The 23,050-nt window shown below is 44.7% G+C and overlaps 1 protein-coding gene across 19 annotated transcripts in view; it reads right to left on the reverse strand.

Annotated features, from left to right (window-relative positions):
• Nucleotides 1–23,050, reverse strand: part of CDH23 (cadherin related 23) — a 529,883-nt gene that overhangs the window by 157,331 nt on the left and 349,502 nt on the right. For 9 of the 19 annotated variants that reach the window (XM_045025474.1, XM_045025448.1, XM_045025449.1 and 6 more), the window contains 6 exons: nt 15,110–15,182; nt 12,622–12,738; nt 10,335–10,447; nt 6,400–6,507; nt 2,547–2,736; nt 674–819 (listed from right to left, as the gene is read on the reverse strand). In XM_045025474.1, coding sequence (XP_044881409.1) covers nt 674–819; nt 2,547–2,736; nt 6,400–6,507; nt 10,335–10,447; nt 12,622–12,738; nt 15,110–15,182 — 747 coding nt within the window. Of the gene's footprint in view, nt 1–87; nt 225–673; nt 820–2,546; nt 2,834–3,014; nt 3,036–3,067; nt 3,078–6,399; nt 6,508–7,208; nt 7,248–9,114; nt 9,163–10,334; nt 10,448–12,621; nt 12,739–15,109; nt 15,183–23,050 lie in introns of those variants that run through there. The other 10 variants (XM_045025465.1, XM_045025461.1, XM_045025464.1 and 7 more) reach the window with 8 other exon arrangements.

A 23,050-nucleotide genomic window follows, 5' to 3' on the forward strand; every position in this document is an offset into this window, starting at 1 on the left:
GAAATGTACTCCCCTTGAGTTAAAGTATCGGTGTCACATCTGTGGGGAGAGGTTTCAGGAGTGGGAGTTCTTCTACTTAGTACTTACAGAGAGTACTTGGCAAACATTACCTAACCCCTGCACAACTCGTGGATGGCCAGTACTGATGTTTCCTTTCTGCAGATGGGGAAATGGAGGTACAGAGTCTGCAAGTGACCTGCCCCAAGCCACAGCATGAGTCAGTGACAGAGCCAGGACCTGAGCTGAGACCACACACCTCTCTCACAAAGAAAGGGGCCAGCGAGAGACAGAGGTTGGATGAGGAGTAAATAATCCCTTTATCACCATCACAATTGCATGTAAATTAACCTGAGCCAGTCTCCTGGCATTTGGTTAGGTCCCTAACATTGCCTGTCTTATGGAGTCTGGGGCTCAGAAATGAACTATCATTTACTGCATCCCCATTTTATACAATGCTGGCTGTTGACTCTGGCCATATTTATCTGGGGGAGGGTACTGACTTCACAGAAGGCTCTCACCAAAATGCAGCAATGATAAGCATACTAAACACTTCCATAGCACTGGCACTTCCATAGCACTTTTACAAACGGTGGTGGTTAATACAGGTTAACACGGCTATACCACCACTGCAAAATACAGGTTGAAACAGAAACGATGAAAGCAGCAGATTCACCTGGAAGATGGAGGAGCCTGCTGGAAGGCCTTCAGGGACCTCAGCAATGAAAGGCAGGTTCTGGAAGGTGGGATCATTGTCGTTGAGGTCCAGCAAATTCACAAAAACTGTGGCACTACCGGTAGCCCGTAAAGGCGGTCTCCCACCTGCAGGAAAGGCACAACTTCAATCGACAAGCAAGGCTAACGGCAGAAATCCTCCAGAATGAATGCCACTGATAGTTCTACAGGGTCACCTTTCTTTCGGAAGGAGAGTGATGTAGGATGATTCTCCCCTGGCTGGATCTAGCAGAGATACCACTAGGACTAGAATTGGCAGGCAACACAATTCAGATACTGGGACCCCAGGCTGGAAACTAATCATCAGAGCTAGTTAACAGTTTAAAATAATCCGCTGAGAACAGCAGACAACATGATGACAGTATGTGTATGTGGTTGCAGAACAAAAAATATCTATGTTATATGATCCCCACCATACAGCGCAGCTGAAAAATGTGTGCTGGTGTAATAAACACTGGGCAGTAGTAATGCAAACATGGAAAGGACAGGGTTAAGGCTTACATACAATCTTACTTTGTCATTGCCTGACTTTTGAGTACTTAGCTGTGCAACCAGAATGTTCATTTAACTAAATTTAACAAACAAACAAAAACAAACGGTCCTCATAGGATATTCTTTTCAGAGAAAAAGATTTTTTTAAATCACTCAGCAGCTCTTTCCCCCTAAATGATACCATTATTTCGCTAGATATCTCTGGAATGTCATGCCCCATGTATCCTACAAGTCTTGCAGGAGGGAGCCCCCTCTCCTGCAGACCTTAAGTGCTATGGCATGCCTGACTTCAGAGCAGTTCCCTGTGCCCCAGGGATCTTACAAGCCTCACAGAAGAGACACCAGCCTGGGGCTGCAGCCCTTGTGATATAGAACACAGAAGCAGGGTTTCCCTCTTGCACATGACAGCAGCTCCCCTTGAATGGCGTGCAGTAGCAGAGGTCCCCTCCTGCTGACTTCCTACAGTCTGCGGAAGAGGAGCTCCTCTCATATCCTTCTTATGGGTACGAGGAGGTTTATAAAAGCCCTGCCGCAAACACTTACAGAGAATGCTGGGGTTGGGGCAAAGGCGCTTAAAATTTCCCTACCTTCTGCTTTGTAGGACCCAGTTAAATTAACCATGTGTGCAAACACCACAGCCTTCGTTAGCTGCACACTCAACATGCTGAGTGAGCAAATCCTTCCGAAACATACTGTACATGCACAAAGTACAATCTGGTCAGAACTCAATGAAAGCAAACCCAGTTTTCACCACAGCGCTCAAAAGCACTTTTCCTCAGTAAGGGCTATTTCCAGGTCAAATTTCACCTCTCTCATCTAATTTGTCTGGGCTGTTAAACAAAATCACAAAAATTGTATTTTTTTTTTTATAATTGGGCAAGTATTTCCCCTCCCTCCCCATTCTTCTCCTCAGAAATGGCTCATCTATTTTGCTCAGAATAAAAAAAACAAAAAACCCTAAGTTGCTTTCAAGCAGAGAACAGACTTGGAAATTTTAGCTTGATACGTGAAAGTTTCAGAAAAGTACATGCAAGTGAAAACAGAAGGTTAGAATGGAAATGCTTATTTAACCTTAGCCACAGCGGTTGCTACCAGTCCTGCTATGTCAAAAACAATTATGCAACATGGTAATTTAAGGGAATTCTATCATGCCACTCCAGTAACTTACACTCTGCTTGATAATGGTACAAAGAGAAAGAGAAAGAAACAGGATGCAAAAATAGATAGATCCTATATTTGGAGCAACAGGAGAGACAAATGGCAAAGACAGACAGTAAGCAAAGAGAAGCAGCATGGAGCAGAATAACTGAATTGGAGCTTACGGTCAGTGACGGAGACCATGATCTTCCTCATCAGTTCAGCTTCTTGGGGGTTTGGGTTCTCTCTATCCAACACGACCCCCGTGGTGCGGATCTTCCCCGTGGTGCTGTTGAGGCTGTAGAATTTATTTGGTGGCCTGATGCTGTACACAAGAGAGCCATTCTCAGCCAGGTCAGGGTCAATAGCAACCACCTGGAGAGACCAAGTGCAGATGTCAGTCTGCTAAATCAAGGAAACCCTGTTCAGTACATGTATCCAGGCAGCCAGCTCTCGGATCTGAGATGAAAAACTGAAAAGAAAATTAAAGCAAACCAAAAAGAAATACAAAATTAAGTGCACTAAAGAGCTTGTGTTGCCCCATGGGAAACTTTGAAAATAACCCTCTTTAGGCATCATTCTCTTCTGTGTCATACATTTTCTGTTTTATTTTTCTCCCTCAGAGTTTTTAATTCCCAAGGACATTTACATACAAATAAGAACTTTGTTACTTAGGACTTCACTGCTCCTGTTGCTTGTCACCCACCTGATTTAGTATTATGTTGGTGATATAATTATTATTTTGCCAGCAGCTAATTGTGATGTCAAATGCATGATGACTTTCAGTGGGGAATAAGCAACAGGAGCAGTGGCATGCTGAAGAAATACAGATTTTGTTTCATACAAGACATCCCTACAGATCAAAAATAATGGAAAAGAAATATGGAACCCCTATATGGCACCTTCCATCACAGCATTTTACTGAGACTAATCAGCCTGCACAATATCCCTGTGAACTAGACAAGGATTATTTGCCCGCCACTTAAGCGCAGCTTCTCTCTTGGGTGGAAGGTGAGTGCTGTAACAAAGCACAGCAACCCCAAACACCAATTTAGGAGAGTTTGTAGAGAAGAACACGGCCTCCAACTCAAACTGCAGGGGGAGTTCAGACAGACAAATTACCCCCACAGCAATTTGATATAGACACTGGGGTTAATTTACAAAAAGCTCCATCAGAGTCTTAATTGCCACAAGGGAGCAGGGTCTTGGTCTTACAGCTCATCTGTGTTGGGATATAGAAGTTGGAGGATTTGCCAACTGGCAAACAGTTGATCTTTAGGGGCTAGTCCTGAAACCTCTCCCTGAATCTTTCTGCTGAACTCCCCCCATTTTATACAGAAATCATAGCACAAATGGCAGATAACATTGGTATTGCCGTGGCATCTAGTCAATGGCAGAGATTTATTATTTGTACTGTGCCCCAAAACATGCCAGGTGCTTTACAATGGTGCACCTAGCACAATAAGGCCCTGTTTGGGGTCACTGAGCACAATTGTAATGCACCAAAATACATACTTGAATAGTAATGAAGTATACTGTAGCACTGTGCTATACTAGACAATGTAGGTATTGTAAATTATGGAGTGGAGAATGGGTGGAATTATGGGCAGAGTGGAAACTGCAACATCATAGCTTTTACCAGTCCTCAAGCTCCATACAAACTGCCACACCCAAATAGACCAATGGTCAAGTCCAGTACCCTGTCCCTGAGGATCACCACTGATGGAAGCTTCATAGTAACAAAGAGCACAAGAATATTTTGAGATGGAAGGAAGCCCAGCCAGCCCCTGCCCAGTTAATGTCTGTCCATGTGATCTAAGTGTCTGTTCTAACTCCTTCAAGCGTGTACTTACAAGTGCAGAGATACAGCGGCAGAGCAAAGGGTTACAAACCAATATGCCATAGAAACCATCACCTCGGTTTGCCTGTATCAGCCACAATGCTTCATTTTAATTACTCAGGAATAAATTATATTTGCTCAGCATAAATGATAATAATTTAACATATTATTAAACCCCTCTGCTTTCCCATATCCTGCTGCTGACAGATTCTTCCCAATAAAAACAGATGCAGAAGGAACCACAGTCATGTGTCCAAGTGAATTGTGCACTCAGAAAGCACAGCTTGCTCCCCCATGGGGAAGGGGAAGCAGATAGGCCAGCTACGGTAATGCAGAGTTAATTTCTGCAAGGTGGGCTTGGAATGGAATCCATTCCCCCTCCCGCTCCAAGATTAATGTTTCACTACAGGATTTCCCCCCCCACCCGTCTTTCCTGTTTGATGACATTGTGGATTCTCTTCACTTTTCCCTCATTTATTTTCTGTTTCACGCCCGTCATTTTTCTCCCAGCATGATGGAAAATAATTCTCTCTCCTCCTCTCTTTTATTTTGCTGAAGAGATTTGAAAGACTTTAAATCAATGCCTTTCAGAGAGGTCCTTGAGGGAGGTCACAGGCGAGGCTAGGAAAGCAGAAGTTAGCCAAAAACATTGTTTTAAAGGAACACACACCCGCGTGTGCAGTGGAAAGACTGCAACATGCCTGGGGTGGGAAGCATGGCTGCAGTTCAAGGACTGTGTTCTCCAAATGGACTTTCATGCCCTATATAATCATAGCAGGGCCCAGATGCAAAGTGGAAGACACAAAGTTCAAGTCCCATGCTGCACATGGATCAGATTCCACTCTCATGCTGTAGAGAGCCTGTGCTATCTGTAAGGAAACGGCAGTGATTGCTGTAGTCTCAACACGTTAAGCTCTGATCCTGCAAAGACTTAACTTTCTGCACTGTAACAATAGTCCTATTAGCTTCAATGAGATTACCTACAGAACATAAAGCTAAGCACATGTATAAATCTTGGCAAGATAAGGGCTTTAGATTGCTAAATGGATATTTACTAGAGGAAGCAAGTACGTGGGATAACTCCAGGCTAGGTCCTCAGCTGGTGCAGATGGACAAATCCACATAGAGCAGTAGAGTTACACTGATTTACCCCAGCTAAGGACCCACTCTTCAATTTTCATTTTTTTAAAATGAGAAGTATCTGCCAGGATGCTGAGATCTTCATAATTTTAAACAGTGCTGGGGTCCCTGAATGGGAGCTGCCATTTCACTGGCACTTTCCAGCAGGAAAGCCAATCATCTGATAGAGTCCCCTCTTCTGCAATTGGATCTGCTCATGCAGACCTTCTGACCCACATGGACTCCCACTGACGTCAAGGAGCCTGAGACAAAGCAACTGCTATTTAGTAGATACATGAGTGGAATGGCTGGGGACTTCTGTTTTAAGGTCATACTGATATTTATTAGAAAATGGTACAAAACATTGTGGAGACATTTAAACCATTGTTAAATTAACAAGAAAATCCTTTAATAGACAGCAGAATTTGCCTTCAATCAGCCACAGAAGCCTCTAGTCTTGTTCCCGTATTCATCTGCTAAACAGCAGTGCAAATGTTCTCAGTAGATATGTAAGATGGTGGCTGTTTCATTTATTATAGTTTATAACCATTTAACCTTATGGGTGATTTATCCAACCAGATGATGTGGTTATTGCATTTTTTAAATCAAACTGCAGTTTTCCTTTCAACAAAGGCTTGTTAACTCCATGGCTTTAAGCATGAGGATTTCCTGCCTGTATCCCACTTTCTGGCCATGCGAACACCACTGGATTAAAGGAACAGACTTCTTAGAATAACTATTCTCTTCATTGTGCCAAACACAGTGAATGCGGCGAAAATGAATTCCTGCCTAGGAGAGTGCCAGGGCTGGCACGATGGAGGGGACAGGAGATGGCAGGTCAGGATGGAGAGATACGTATACAAAGGTGCTGCAGGACTCAGGGCTGGTATAACAGGACTGAGGTACCCTGGCAGCACTGCGAGGCAGAAGCATGCACAGATCTTTGTCTCCAGTTAAAGGCATCAGCCCTTCCGTATTACATATGCTAAAAGTCAGTCCAGACAGCACAAAGATTAAAACTAGTTTATTTGTGCTTCTGGATTCAGAGGGTGCATTCTGTTGGCTGTCATGGCACATACCGTTGTGACATCGGAGTCTGGGGGGGTCATTTCCACCAGGTTAATGAAGTACGGATCATCCTTCCACATGGGATAGTTATCGTTAATGTCCAGCAACGTGATGTTCACCTGCAAAATGATAAGTGTGAATATGGAATTTCCTATACAGTCACCAGCATGGTATGACCCTACAGTAGCTGCAAATCTACCTCAGTGCTTCTGCTTATTCATGTCAGATAGGGTTGGGCTTACAATGTCTGACCCTGGTCCCTTCACCTTTCCCTCTGAGCCAGTGTCTCAAATGATGTCATTTTAGCAAGATGGATGTCCCTGTGGGTGGCTCCGAAATGATGAGTGTAATTAAAAGGATTTCTTCTTAAATCCAATTCATTGTCTCTACCAGACGAGAAGATGCTTCTCACCATGCACCGTTTCAGGAGCACTGTGCTGAGTGCCATGAGAGCCACTTTCCTCTCCATGAACACTGCTGTCTAGAGCGAAGTGAAACAGTCACCGCAAATACGGAAATTTGACCAATTCAGCCTTTTCTCCAATTTTTTCATTATTTGAAATTATTCGCTGAATAGTCTCAGTCCGTATGTTGGGTGGCATGTTCCATATCTGGAATACAAAGAAAGTTGGCTCATTTTGTATGGCTCTATAGGTCGAATGGTGCTGTTTCCTTTCCTTGACTGGACAAGCATAACACTTCAATTCAGGTTTAGAGCGAATCCTTGCGCTGATGAATTCAGAGTGAGTTTTCTATGCATATTCTTCTGCATTCCCTTAAAAGTTGCTGTTTCTACAAACACTCCTATCGGTGAACTCACTGAGTAGGATGATGGTTTGGGCATTTTCCATACTGGGACTCCATGTTACAACAGAAGAACATTTCAGAATTCCTAATGCCTAGTCATAAAGGGAGGGTTCTTGTGATTGCTGAGTTAAGAACAACACACTAGCAGATTCATGGAAAATGGACGCTGAAGGCACAGGGAAAGGGAATTTGTTTGAACATTCAAACAAATATTTGCAGGACATTTTTTACACTCTTCCCCAAACTCTTTGTTTTGCCTGGGCTCTGGGTCCACATATTCCCTGCTATGGCCCAGAACGAAACAAATCCTACTCACCTTACATGAACAGCCCCACTAAGTCAATGGTACTACTTCCATGAGTAAGGCCAGCAGGATGGAAACCTAAACTGGACCTCCAGATGTTGCAGTTTGAGGGAGGCCAAGGGGAGCTGCCTGATTTCCCATTGCAGGCAGTGCAATGCAAGATAGCCAGTGTTGGTAGGGGCTGTAGCTGGGGTGCCACTGTTCATTACAACTGCCCTATTAGAGTTGTATTGTAGCAAAGTTAACCATTCTCTATTTGAAAAAGTTTTGGCAGGGCTGAGAGCAGCTGCTACCCTCAAATGCTAATCAGAGACACTACAAGATGCAGTCTGAGCAATTTCCTTGATCTCTCACTACCCTGGTAAATTATTTAGAGTTTGACATTCCCATTAATTTAGTGGCCTGGGGCTGCTGCTTATTGAACAGGGCATTTTACTGTATTTCTGAAAAGTTCTCTTCCCAGCAAGGCACCTGACTCGGGCATTGTGGCAGGATGTAGGGATCACAGGGCAAGAATGTTAGGAAAGGGAGGAAAAAGCAAAGAACATGACCATTAAGTGAAAGAAGCAAGAAGGGAATGAGCGCGAGATAGGCAAGGGGTAAGAGAACATGGATGGTGGGTGCAGAGCAGGGAGCAACAGAGAAGCAGAAAAGGGGACAGAATACAAAGCAGGAAGAGAATGGCACTCTGAAGCGTTAACTATTTTTTTTCCAATGTAAGAAAAGAAGGTGGCTGGGGGCGGGTACACAGGGTCCAGATGGCTCATGGGATTGATGGTGGGATGCGGAGCTTTTCACACGCTAGCTCTCTGGTTTAAATCCAGGCCAACTCAAGAGCGATCAAAATAAAAAGTTTCAGAGGGGAAAAATAAAATAAAACGGGAGGAGGGGTGACAAGAACAGGCTCACCCAGTGCTTGGGTTAGTGAAATTACATCTATACATTTATGTGCACATTCTGCTCCCAGCTTCTCCTTGGGGCTGTATGGAAAGGTCCCACATCTCTGCTAATCTGTGAGGGAAGGAGGTGATGGCAGAATGTTGCTGCTGAGGAAACCTGAATCAAAGTGTAGTTTAGCTTTGGGAGGGGGACTAAGCTAACTGGCAGGCACACAGCAAAACACTGACAGGTAACCACTTGTATTGAATTTCAAGCCCTGGTTCACGGGGCACCTTTTTTTTTTTTTTTTTTTTTTAGAAAAACGCAAATCCTCCTAAAATCTCCAGTACGTTTATCCTTAGTGCCATATCCCACTCTTGTGGTCCTAACGCACACCCGAAAGCAAGCACACATACATACACTGACTGTAAACAAGCTGGTGACTGTAACAGCTTTAAGAGTTTTAACCAGCTCTTACAAGCTCTCTTTATTATTGTTCATGTGCAGGAGATGGCTTACTACATGCAGAGTGGGACGTAGGAACCCTATCACGTCTGTCCCACCATTCAGGGCTCAGATAGCTGTCCCCAGCTGCTGGTTGCTTCTACAATATCGCTCCAAAGTTCCAAGAGAGGCTAAGTCAAGATCAGGGTTTTGATATTACCATGTATTCTCCTAAAACAAACCAAAGCAAACCGTGCATGTGTTCAAAAGGAGACTAAGGGTCAGATCTCACAGTTCAGAGAGATGCACATTCCTTCAGCCACACACAGGAGGAACACAGGTGCCATCCAGTGGTAGGTCAGGAGAATCTCAAGTTTGTGGTTTCCAGGGCGGTCCCAGGCACTGTTTTCTATTTAAGGCACAGAAGAGGTTTGTTAGGGGAAGCTCAGATGTGTATTCCCAATGGATATCCCAGAGGATGTGCACATGGGGCCTGCTGATGGTGTGGCTGAATCACAAGCATAGGCTCTCTAGGGCGGTTTCATAACATCTGAGAAAGAAAAGACCTACCAGATCAGCTACTCCATTACTTAGGGACAGATGCAGGATTGTTCTCTACGTCACGTTCTCTCTCTTTCATGTCCTTTCCAGAACCATTTTAAGGCCCCAAGCTTACACTGCTTCCCTTGGGATATTAATCCACAGCCAAACTGTTCCCTTTCTCCCAGGTGCTGTTCTATTTCAAGACACCGGAGTGGCATGTCAGCTTATTCTGGGGTGTGCATGCATTTCCCGTGTGGATTTCTGGGGATGTGTAAAGGTGGTGCAGTAGCTGCTGGTCAGCTGGTGTGAATCCCAACACGTGCATTCTCTAGGGCTATCACAGGCAATGTTTGCTATTTAAAGGGCACTAGCGTGATTTGTTAGGGAATGCCAGGCACGTATGCCCTATGGAGATCCCAGGAGCACTGGGTTTGGGGCTCTTCTTTCCTATTCAAAAGGTGGTGCAGTGGCTGGTGAATCTTGGGTGCGTATTCCAGCTAAATGCAATAGTCAAACTTTAATCAGACACCAACTTCCCACCAAGTTTTCAGGTTCTCTAATTACAGATATTTTTAGGACATATGTTAAAGTAACTTTTCTCCATTCCAGAAACTGTTCTTTGCCTTTTAATGAATCTATTAGGAGACTGGTCCACTCCCATGGAGCCTCAAAGAGGACACAGCAGCAGACATGCCAGCCACCGCAGACACAGCAGGACTGTAACCGGCCTGCCCCAGATTCAACAGGAAACATCAAATTATCAAGGGGCCACTCCTACCCAGCAAAAGCAAGAACTACCTCAGAGAGCTCTCCCCTTTAGCAGTGCAAAGACACTTCCAGTGACTCACAAGTGGATGAACAGATTCAAGAAAGATTGTCATCTTTATATTAGTACCTGCTGCTCATTACATCTCTTGTACTATCAGAGCAAGGAGCAGTTTGGCTAAGACCAAAAGCATTTGAACTCACAGTGGCAATGCCTGTTTTCTGGTTGTGACCCACGCCACCATCCATGGCCCGGACAATGAGTATGTACTCTGATTTGGCCTCTCGGTCCAGCAAAGAGGTTGTGGTAATTTCACCTGCAGAAAGGGGAAATGGAAGAGAAAAGAGATATAGGATAATAGTGATTCCTAGGCACATGGCCAGATGGGATGAGGAGAGTGGCATGAGCATTTGGAAATACTAATGCACAAAGGTGTACACAAGCCTGAATGTGTGTCTACAAAGAGAGAGATCATTGTGAAGGGGTGAAAAATTCAGATTTGGAAACATGATCAATTTCTTCCACAAATGATCATACGCAGAGAGAGCCAAGAGACATGGGCACTGAAAGAGAAGCAATGTCAATTCCATGATTCTGTTTAAAATAGACAACTGTAATTTTCTAGGGCAATCTTTGTAATTCTCAGAGGGGTCAACTCCATCCCTTCCCCTGGCAATGCCAGGGTACTTAAGGGAACTGGTACCCTCCCAACCCCGATACATTTAAGTATTCCTAGTAAAGGTCATGTTTTAAGTTGTGTGTGAGGGCATTAGAGTACATGGTCACATCCGTGACACTAGATGAGCGACCGGTCTATATGTGTAATTAGCTATTGGAGTTTGAGATTCCAGCCATGATCTAGGGACAATGTGTCATGGTGACACTAATGATCCCTTTGAAACAGCTGTGGTGAGGACTAGATCAGTGATGCGGTTGTGTAGTAGCTTGTTCTGTGATGGAACACTTGTACAAACAGTTCCACTCTGCAATGCACTTGTCAGTTTTTTCGCTGCGATTGCAGACTCAGGCTGCGCAAAGCTTGTGAATCAGCTTCAGCACAGTTTGGAAATAATCTGGATGAATTCAGGCTCTGCTTTGTTGCTCTCAAAGTTCAGATATATTAACCTAGATGACAGGCAATCTATGACATCACTGTAATGTTACCTGGCTTGAGCTCAGTGACTTCACAGCCTTTTGAGGACATCACTGTCTCTTAACGAACATGTAGAAAAATAACACAAGAATCTATCGGCTGATATTCCCAAGGTAATAGCAGCTCACAGGAAGGAGCCAAGCCTTAGTTTGATTTGGACAGAATTTTCCACACTGTGGCAGACCACAATGACATTATTTCTATCACCTCCTTAACCATCTGTAATCGCCTTTCAATACCAAGTCACCTTCCTGCCCATCACCTCTTCTTCTCCCACTACTCCATGTTCCAGTTGTTGAAAGGACCTCAGCATGGAGGACTGGGCTCCACTACGGAAAAGCTTTTATGGGAGGGGCTGTCCGGGGTAGCAATAGAAGGAAGCAGGAGGAGAGGGAAAATTAATCTAGATGAGAGAAATTTAAAAAAGTTAAAAGGTCTTCTTAAAATATATTTGCTTCCAAAGTTTTGTGGCATCAATTAATTCACAGGCTGGAAAAAAGTAATCAGTAAAAAAGTTTTAAATATGAATATGTCGCAATGATGGATCACTCCTCCTGTCCACAAAATTGCATCTAATTAAGCGCACCTTTACAGAGCAGGTTCAGCTAATTTGAATCAGGAACATCTCTAGAAAGTGCACACACCTTGAAGGCACTGAGCAAGCAGACACAGTTCTGCAGTATCTTACTTTTTCATCCTTTCTTTACATGCCCCTATGTACCAATGTATGCTATAATGTACCGTGATTTGAGGTGAGGATGTGAGTGAAAGGAGTTCTTGGATTGCACTGGATACTCAGATTTTTCCAGAGAGCTTCCTCCCAGCATTGCTAGGTCAGCAACAGCTTAGAACAATGTGGTGTGAGCTTCTTCATAATCGTGGCCAGTTATGTCATCTACACTAATCCCCAAGCAGCCCTGGGAAATAACCCCCTTTCCCTTCTCGTAGACTGAATAACAGAGTAGAATGTTGATTAAAGTTCCCCTTGGACCAGGCCCTTTGTTCGCTAGTCACTCTCTCACTTCCTTCTAGAAAATGACTGTGGATTTGGGCACCACATACCATAGTGGCAGGATGGGTAATTGTGCCTGAAGTATTGGGACCAGATGCACTTTATACTCCCTTAGGCTGTGTTTCTCCTACAATAAACACAGTGGGGAACATGAGAGAGAAAGATCATGGGGAGGGGAAGGAATGGAGGGAGGAAAATGACAAGAATATAAGGATGGAGGGAAGAAAGAAAGATGTGAGAGAGGCAGAAAAGGAGAGAATATGAAAGATGCTGGAAGGAGAAAGAGAGGTGGGGGGGAAGAGAAAGATCACGTGGGCAGGCTCACCTGAACGAGCATTGATCCGGAAGTGAGAGGAACCTTCGAGGGAGTAGATAATTGACTCTTGACCATATTCTCTGGACTGGTCCAAATCAGTGGCATTTAAAAATAGCACTGTGGCTCCTTGGAAAACACCAGAAATGAGGACTCAAAGATGCATATTTGTTAGCAAACTGATGGACAAGGGCTAGGTCAGAAAGCACAGCACCCCCAAAACTCTTGACCCAGTGGTCACTCCAAACCAGGAAGCACGTTCATATCTATTCCTGGCCTGTTCTTTTAATAGGTCTATCGTTTTCTACCCTGCTAACTGGTCCATCCCTCCAAACTGACTGTTGTATTATCAGCAGCTCTAACACCCAATTCAAACTTGTCACTGTGTCTAGGAATCCCAAGGTGAGAGACTTAATCACTTGGCAGCTCCTAAAGAAAGTACACAGGCCCTCAGGGATTTTAAGTGCCATGTTAGTGGCATTTTAATGTTAATCCAGGGGAACGAGGTTGCTTGAGCCAGCTCTGGTCGGATGGGTAATCACTACCACCACCAGCTCGGTCATGACCAGCAAGCAATTCATGATGGGTTTGCTACTTACATGCCCCAGGAAAGCTGACAAGGATAAACTCTTTAACAAAAAGGGATTTAATGTTGAAGGGATTTAAGTGCCACGGTGAGGATCTTTGGTTGCATAGCTGGGAGGCTGTTGCTTTCACAAGTTGCTCTCTCAGTAAGACAAGGGTGTGAACTGTACGGGAAGGTGGAGAGTGGGGGAGCTTGAGCTCCAATTGGATAGAAAGCCATTTTTGCCTTTTACAGGTTTACTCTAGCTCTTCTGATTTTCACTGTATAAGCACAAATCAAGCACATGCTTTACTTGATATTTACCAGCATAGCTATGAACTGGGTGATGCTGCTTCCTCATGCAACTGACTGGTGAGAGCAGAACCCCAGTTACTCCCTCGGTACAGTATGCACGGACACACTGTGTGGAAAAGTAGGATTGTACCAACCACAGGTGCTTTGGGAGTTTGTCAGCCTCATGCTACCATGCAGGCAGGAGCAATACTTCTGCATCCAGTATTTGCCAATTATAAGGTTGGAGGTCCACTAGCATGGTTGAGCATACAAGAGGAAACGTGTGGATAGACTGCCCCTACCCATGCATTGACCAGCCTAGGATGGCACTGGGAGAAATACAAGCAGCTCTTTTTTCCAACGATGCAGCAATGTATGTCAGTCAACATGTGCCCCTCTACCGGTGTTCCTGGAGGTATTATCACAGATTCTGCTCTAGGCAGGCACAATGCCACCAATTAGCACTTCCTGGATAGCACAGCTCCTCTCCCAACCCTTATGCCACCCTACCTATAGGCGCCTTCATTGACTCCAGTATGGATGTAAGTACATAATCTGTGGGTGTGATTTCGAAAGCACTCAGAGTTGGCCTATATCTGCTTCCAGTGAACTCTATGGGAGTTTTACCATTGACTCCAGGGGGAGCAGAGTTAGGCCAACAGGGACTGTCTTTGTACAGTGCTAGCACAATGGGAGGCCTGGTCCATGACCAGGGCTCCTAGACACTACAGCAATACAAATAACATACCACCACCACCACAGAGCGCTTGAGACACGTACAGGGTGGGATTTGCAATAGTTTTGTCTGAGTTATATGTAAGGGATGTATTTTAATTTTCAACTTAAAAAAGGGCCCATCACACAAATTCTGGATGGTGAATAATGTTAACAAATATATGTAACCCTGTTCTTTCCACTGGTCAGTGTGTGCTGTGTCTCTCCCTTTGTGCCCAATCCAGAGGGTGTGAGGATTACAGCTCCAGCTGCAGAGGCTGGCTCTTTAGCTCATGCTGTCGAGACCCAGGCTTTCAGCTCTGGAGCTCCCTGATTCAATCCCCAGTGCCGGCTGAGATGGAAGCTGTCACATATACACTTGGTAATGTGCTCATAAGTGTCAACCCTGAAGGCTGTCATCCATCACTGAGCAACACGCCATCCCAAATCTCACCCACTAGGCAAATGCCAGAGCAAAAAGATACTCTTCATGGCTCAGTGGAAGGTCTAACCATTTGAATCTGTTGAATCAGCAGGGGAAACAAGACCCAGAACCAATGGCCTTTCCTCAGAATGCCCTTCCTTCAACTCCCCACCATCCCTGTCTGATGCTAAAACACCCGAGCGGGTTAAGCTGCTACAATGGTACGTGTGGAGAGAGGCAATGTGCATGACTGCACATATCTTGTGTGTGTGCAATGCATTATGTATGTATTGAAATCAGGAGGTCTGGCCATTAGGCAGCTAATTCTCTCTCTCTCTGCAAACTTGCTTCTCATGGGATGCTGATACCCTCTGCCAGTTGGGCTCTTTCAGAATCGAGTGCCACCTCCCCATTGGCTGAGTAGGCGGCCATATAAAATATTACCAGTAAGACACCACAAATGGGAAGCCACAGAAAGAGAGTGGGAGCACAATTTTCCATACCTGCCATGATGTCCTCCATGACAGTAATGACGTAGGATGGCCGACTGAACGTGGGTGGATTATCATTTTCATCCTAAAGAGAAAATAAGAGACGTTGGAAGACACTGACTTGGAAAAAGACAACAGAATAATGACAAAACTCTGGTGTGATAGGACATGGAAACGTCTACCTCCAATTGACTTGCTGCCTCATTTGGACCAGAACACTGCTGCTTTAACAGTACAGAAAGGGGGAGGATTGTCTTGTGGTTAAGGCACAAGGCTACAACCAGGAAGATCTGTTCACAGACTTCCGTTGCAACTCTGGTCAAGTTATGATACTTTGTCTTTCTGTGCCTTAGTTTCTTAATCCATAGGACGGGACAACAACATCTCTCTCCTTGGGGTGTTGTGAAGGTTAATTAGCTACAATAGGAAACTTGTTTGGAGATGAGAGTGCTATGTATAGGGTAGGCATTGTTATCTGCTAACACTGTCTAGGGGTCGTGCATATGCTGGGAAAGGAAAGGCACCTTATTTTGAACATTTCTTTTCTACTCCATTTTTTCTACTGCTCTCATAAGAAGCTTGAAAACAAAGGGTTCATCTCTTCTCTGCTTCCAAATTGTGGTCAGCACAAAAGGAGCAGGCAGGCATAAGGGAGCCACTTACGGCACCCTGGTTCTGTGTTGTTTGGGACCTTATGCCAGTCAAACAGAAAGCACTGACATGGCAAAACATAGCTCCAGCAATGCTCCTTCCGCCCCCAGGTTCTTCATACCATGAGTAGGGAGTGCATAGCTGGCAAAGGAGCCAGCTTTCCCGGCTTTATGCCTGCAGACAGCTTATCTCCCCACAAGGGAATTTCTGCTTGCCACTTTGGCCTGAGCTGGCCACTTTGACTCGATGGTTCAAAGTGGCTGGAGTGGAAATGAGACTGTGGCAAAAGGTGTCTTTCCCTACTGATTTTTTAAAATAAACACAAACACCAATTCCCTCCACCCATAGGCACTGACTCCAGGGGTGTATGGGGACTGGAACACCCACAGAAAAAAAATAGTGGGTCCTCAGCACCCATTGGCGGGCCCTGTGATCAGCTCCTCCCTTTCCCTCCCAGCGCCTCCTGCGGCTCAGGTGTTCAGCTGTGTGCAGGAGGTGCTGGGGGAAGGGGGCGGAACAGAGTGGGAAGACACGGGGTGGGGGTGGGAAGAGGCAGGGTGGGGACGGGACGTTGTGGGGGAGGGTTGAGTGGAGTAGGGATCGAGCACCCCTGGGGAAATGAGAAAGCCAGCGCCTGTGCCTCCACCACTCACATCCTTCATCTATAGACGTTTCAAATGGAGCAGAAGCCATAGTGGCTTCCTTTCGTTAGCTTCTCTGCATGTGCACAAGTACCAGTACAGATGTTAACAGGACTGTATTAATTATCTGCCTCTGCAGAGAAAAGTGGTGGATTCTCTCGTGTTTTGCTACTGACCGAGCTTACAGTTTCTGGGAGGGATGGAGAGGGAAACTGATGTACAGAATCCCAAGGAGATTCCTTCTCTGATATAAACATTTTCAATTAATTAAGTCTGGTGCTATAAACTGCTTTCTTTCTGTTATTCATTAGAGAATGTCTTGTGAGTGCCTCCTCCTCCTCCTCCAGCACACAGTTTTAGAAGGGAGCAAAACATTACAAGAGCCAAAAACAAATACAAGCAACATCTCCTCCTCCCTCTTCTTCCTCAGAGCTGCACACAAAGATTTTATCATTCAGGATCACACTGGCCAATGACACATGGTCCTGGAAGTCATGTTATCTTTTTATTTTGCACAAAACAAGAATCATCTGATTCCTGATTGCAAGGAGGAGGGAAGGACTCACTCTCTTTTACAAAAGTGAATGTAGTGCTGATGAAAGATGACATTTCTGGGGACAACAAATCCTCTGTCCACAGTACAACCATGGCACAGACAGTGGTAGTGCAATTTTTACCACACTGCCACACTCACCTAAACATGCTGAAACCACTGCTAAGGGTGAGAAGGTAGTGCAGTCTCCAAGAACTGTTCTACTAAGACTCCCCAAAGAACTCTGCAGTATTTGTGCCTTGGATACTTGTCTACTAGCAAAGGAAGATCACTGACTCATTTCACAATGGCTGTCAGATGTTAAGTAATAACTAATTGTAGACATTCGGACTCACCCCTGTGGCACCTCCTGCTGGTCTCTTAGGGAATTAGTTCTTTTTCCAGTTAGGAGCCCTCTCTGCAGGCCGGTGATCCACCTGTCCTCTTGGCCCCCATGTCCTTCCCTGGACCCCGGTGCCCTTTTAACTGGGGTGCTGCCCCCTGGCACTATCCCACCAATCTGGGTCTCCCCTCCCTCTTTATAACAGTCCTTTACGTATTTGAAGACTGTTATCAGTTTCCCCCATCCGTTTTCTCTTCTCTAAACTAAACATATCCAGGTTTTTTTAAACCTTTCTTCATAGGTCATGTTTTCTATAGCCTTTTACTTTATTACTCTGCTCTTTGGACATGTAAACATGATGTACGCCAAGGTAAGAAGTAACAGTTCCTTAGCTTTGGAATGATTTCACCAGTTAAATATTGATCCCTGAATACATTCTATACCTAGGATACATTCATCTCTGAAAGGGTATATTGTTGAAATAATAAAATAATATATTCATGAATATTTCTAGTTACCACTTCTAAGGTGCCCATCCTGCTGATGTCTTTTTGAAATAAAATGGATGTGAGCAATACACATTTAATAACTACTAGTATTAGTTGTAATTTATAGTTCAATCCTGTATACATTTTGCTATATATTTAAATTAAATTACCTCTCCCTCCACCCCAAACATGCATACTGCTGAGTAACACAGTTAAGCTGACCTAACCCCCATTGTGGACTTTGCTATGTAGACAGAAGAATTCAGCTGTACAGTTGCAGCCGTGCTGATGTAGGGCTTCCAGCGTAGACAAGATTGGATACTGGTGCTCATGAGCTCTACACAGTGCAGGGCCTACAGCATAGGGGATGAGGGGAGGTGACGTTATAAAACCTTCGTGATTCCCTTATTCTGAGTCCATCTGGCAGTGGTTCAATGGCAGGTGCAAGTTAGAGCCATCTCAGCCACCATCAAGGGGCTACTGGACAACGGTGAATTGGGCTCATGATACACAAGCGATGACATTGCCAGAGGCAGTAAGAGGCAGCCAGCAGCCTACTGACAGCTTTAAACAGACTCATTTTTAAAGATTTCCATTTCTCAGTGAGCCCCTTGTACATAACAGAACCAAATTAAACACAAAATCCCTATAAACATTTTCATAAAGGAATTTCTGCTCATTTCTTGGTGGTGATGAGGTTTTTTTTTTTTTGTGGGGGTGCATTAAGCAAGAGAGAACCCAACTAGTTAACTGCAGGAGAAGCAGTGAAGCTTACTTCACACAAAGCGCTAGCAAACATACCTAATAAATAACTCAAAAAACAGGTTTTTTGCTCACTTTCTTCAACTGATTCTCACATCAGAAAGGCAGCTCCTGCATTTGACCAACTGACCAAGAATGTGTGGGATAACATGAAACTAACATTGAACACCAAGCTACCGGGCTACCAGACATGTGTTTCCAGCAAGATCTGGACCTCCTACAGCAGGCATGAGGGAAAGCTAAACACCTTCCACACCTGCTGTCTTCGTTGTACTCTACACATCAAGTGAGAACTCAAAGTTCCTAACACTGAAGCATTTGAGAAAGCAAAATTGTACAATTTAATCTACTCTCAAACACAAATGTCTCTGTTGGCTCAGTCATCTGCGTCAGATGTATGAAGGATGCATTCCACAGGATCTCCTGAACAGAGAACCTGCAGATGTTCCTCGGCCACTGGGATGACTTTGGTTCAAGTTCGAGGATGTTTGCTAATGGGACTTGAAAACTATCCACATCAACACCGCAAGCTGGGAAGACACAGCTAGCAACAGGCTACATTGACTCCCTGGTGCAGCGCAGCCCTCCAAAAGAGGCTGAAGAGAGGTGGCTGAGAGAAAGGAAAGCAAAGCGAGAGAAGAGGGAAGAGCAACAGGCCCCAAGTGCTAGTAGTATATTAGTTATATCCTCTGACCCTGCTCCTTATGCCTACACTACTGGTGACAAGGCCTGTCACACGAGAATTGAACTTTTTAGCCACTTGTGATGCTGCACCATGCCCAGGGGTGGCTCTAGGAATTTGGCCGCCCCAAGCACGGCGGCATGCCGCAGGGGGCGCGCTGCCGGTCCCGCGGCTCCGGGGGACCTCTTGCAGACATGCCTGCGGAGGGTGCGCTGGGAGGGCGGCAGGCGGCTCCGGCGGACCTTCTGCAGTCATGCCTGTGGCAGGTCCGCTGGTCCCGCGGCTCCGGTGGACCTCCCGCAGGCATGACTGCGGAAGGTCTGCTGGAGCCGCCTGCCGCCCTGCCGGCAAAATGCCGCCCCAAGCGCGCGCTTGGCGCGCTGGGGTCTGGAGCCGGCCCTGACCATGCCATACAATAAGTGAACAACTTTTGCACTTACACCACAGTCTTTCAAGACTGATGATTGCCACCACCATGTTCAGGTATGGTAACGTTAAGTGATCCTGTCTCTACTAGTAGATACAAAAAGGTTCAGACAAGAAATATGTTTTTCATGTTGATGGTTTCCCTTTAAGCTTGTCTCTGCTGGGAGACAGAGACAACTGCTGTCCTGATGAACTAGATCAACACCACTTGGTTTAAAATATTCCTAAAAATGGAAGAAGGATCAGCTTGAAGGTGTTTTAAATGCCATTCAAATAATGTTAAACTGGCCAAACCCAACAACAGAAAGGAGAAAATACCCCATTTGCTTGAGTCCCTAGATCAAGGATGAGCTTCCAGAGGCCTCTGATAGCCCTATAGCGATGACTGATGCTTTTGCCATTGAACTTGATATTTGAGGCCATTTCACATGCCAGTGATGCTCCACACACTCTAATTAAATTGCCATCCTCTGCTATCTTTGCCGGAAGCAGGGGATCTTTAATCAGCCTTTGCATCACTTCTGTGATGCTCAGTTTTGCACACAGTCCTCCTTGCAGTGTGATGAACCTTAATGTGGAAATCCCCTCCGCTTTATACTCTCATTCTTGGAGGGCATGGCTATTGGGAAACCCATCCATCAAAACGTATCAAACTTATTAGTGTTGCATTTAGTGTTTAATTATGGGAACTCAGTAACAAGCTTGCACATTGTGAGGTGGGGGGGAAGGGGGATGTCTGAACATGGATGGTGAAAGCAAGTGAATAAATGAGAGATTATGGAATAAATTCCCGCCAACTCTGGGAAACCTTATTCTGTCATTTTTCACTACTAGGTTTTTTGCACTTTTCCCCAAATTGTCTTGTGCTTGCCACGGTTGGAGACAGGATACTGGCCTAGGCAGCCACTGGTCTGAGCAGTATGGCAATTCCTACGCTCCTTCAAGAGAACTGATTCACCCAAACAGGGGAGTAAGAGCCTCACTTTCTGCCCACCACCAACCCTGCTCCCAGGCTCATTATATTTGACTCATCGGCTTCAGAGAAACTGATTTAAAATGTTTCCCCATCACTCCACCTTCCTTGCCAAAGGCTCTATTTTCTTTCTCAAAGCAAACAGCCAGTGCTAGCAACCTCTCTTAAGGGGAGACTTTGTCAATCACCAACACCTCTTTTATTATATACTTATATATAGTTAGAGTTACTGGCTCACTGCGCAAAACGGCGTCTAGAATGTCAGTGACGGAGAGCTAGGCAGAAACTTATTAGTGGTGATATTTCCTGGGATCCTGGCATCACACTTGCTATTAGTTCTAATTCATCGGCTCCCTCTACAAAAGCTTATTGTCCCCTAATGGGAAATCTACAAAGCGAGTTTGACTTCTTTATTAAAAACCAACAAGCAAAGGATGAAAAAAAAATTACCTCCCTCCACACTCTCAGTCACTCTCTTGTTCTGTCTTTTTTTGCTTTAAGTGCCATTGTGAGCCACTTCATCATCATCATCATCTTTTTTTTCAGTTGAGAGAAAATCCCTTTGGTTGAAAGTGGAGAAAGTGACAGCTACTTAAAAATCATCAATGTACAAAATCAGCCAGAAGGAGATGACCTTTTCAAGTGTGGTCTTTAGACAGATGTGATTACACTGTCCATAGAACAGCCAGGGGAGGAAGTATTTAGCCACTACTAAATTCCCTTATTTCTCCCTCTTATTCCGCCCCATAATATTATAAAAAGAGTTGTGGAGGAGGGAGAAGAGGGAAGAAGAAATCACTCACTTCTTATAGCAATGAGTTCCTCCATCTTCTGGTCCGTGCATTGATGCCACTTACAAGCAAGATCAGATCAGATCACAATAAGACTGAAGGGTTATCAAGTAAACAGACTCCATTGCTGATACCTTCCTTGAGACTTTGTCACATCACAATATGTTGCAAATCGACAATCTGATCTAATCCTGCAGAGCAACATGTATAAGCTAATTCCCCCATCAGCACACACATACCATCTCTGATAAGAACATCTGTATCAGGATGCAGAAGGCAAAGAAAGCATCCGGTACAATGCAGCAACCCAAACCTTATCCAGCCAAGACAGCTAGCATTTGAAAAATAAACAACTGACTGTGACTGATTCAGTGACTGATCATTTCAGACACTGGAAGTGCTAATGTGCATTTGATATTCATGTCAGACTCTGTGCCGTTTGGTTTCAGGCACCTTTAGCTCTTTAAAAATGAGGAAAATGGGGGAAGAAAAAGGAAGAGCCTCTATTAATCCCTTTGAACTTTGCAAAGATGGAAATGAATGAAGACACTCTCCTATCAGGCATCTGCTCTCTTCACCCCATTCTGATCCCCGTGTTCCACGGCTTTGCAAGCAATTCAGTGGAGGAATCTCCCAAGGCTTCTTGTCAGGTTAGTTGGCATAAGGAGGAGAAAAGGAAGACATCACTCTTACCAGTCAGCTCCTGGGGTATTACCAATACCAGTTCCATATTAGGTGAATCCATCTATACTACACTCTGCTGAACTTACACCTTCTGTTTCTGTGTAACACCAAGTGCCCACAGCATGAGTAGTTAAAGTTACAGTAAGATCCAGGATGCTGAGCTGATAACACCTTGGGGAGACCTAGCAGTTTCCATGAAGAAGAGTCAGATTCCCAAAGCAATCACCATCAGGTGCGGAATACACATTACCTATAAAGACTACACCAGGAATCTAGTGGGCTGAGAACAGACTCCGAGCAGGAACTATGGTCTAAGCCTGAGTGATCACAGACTCTTTCTGTAGACTTGGGCAAGTTTACTTAAACTTTTAGTTTCTCTTTTTGTCAAATATACATAATAATTCATGTTGTTCAGCTATTTGAAAACAGAAAGCACTTTAGAACTGCTAAGTATTATCCTTGCACTCCTAACCACCACCCCTATCATGCTCCTCACCCTGCTGTAAGCTCAAGCCCTTTACAATTAGATTTGCATGCCTGGGTTTCAATGGCTTTCACGCAGTGAAAGCAGAGGAGAACAGGTGAATGGGGTCCTGATGATTGACTTCTGTTGACTGTTTCCATGAGACCTGAGAGAGCAGCTAGGTCTCTCCACTGCATCACCCTCTGTAGCTCAGACACAGCAAATGTTAGAGACAGACTGAGTTTATTTAGCCACCAGATTTCAACTCTCTCCTCAAAACTACTATAATGTATTGGGCAGTATCTTATAGGCCCATAAGGCTTGGGTTTGCAAAGCATCAAAGGGAGTTAGGCACTCTACCTTTCAATGAACTGGGTTCCTAACTCCCTTTGGCACCTTGAAAATCCAGCCCGACATTACTAATTTTATTTTTGTAAAGGAACTCTTGGCAAGAATTTTTTTACTCTGCTTGCGGCTCACACCAAAATCAGTTTATGAGCTGCTTCCGCTAGCTCTG

Source organism: Mauremys mutica, chromosome 7 (genome assembly GCF_020497125.1).
Source record: "Mauremys mutica isolate MM-2020 ecotype Southern chromosome 7, ASM2049712v1, whole genome shotgun sequence".
Taxonomy (NCBI): Eukaryota; Metazoa; Chordata; order Testudines; family Geoemydidae; genus Mauremys; species Mauremys mutica.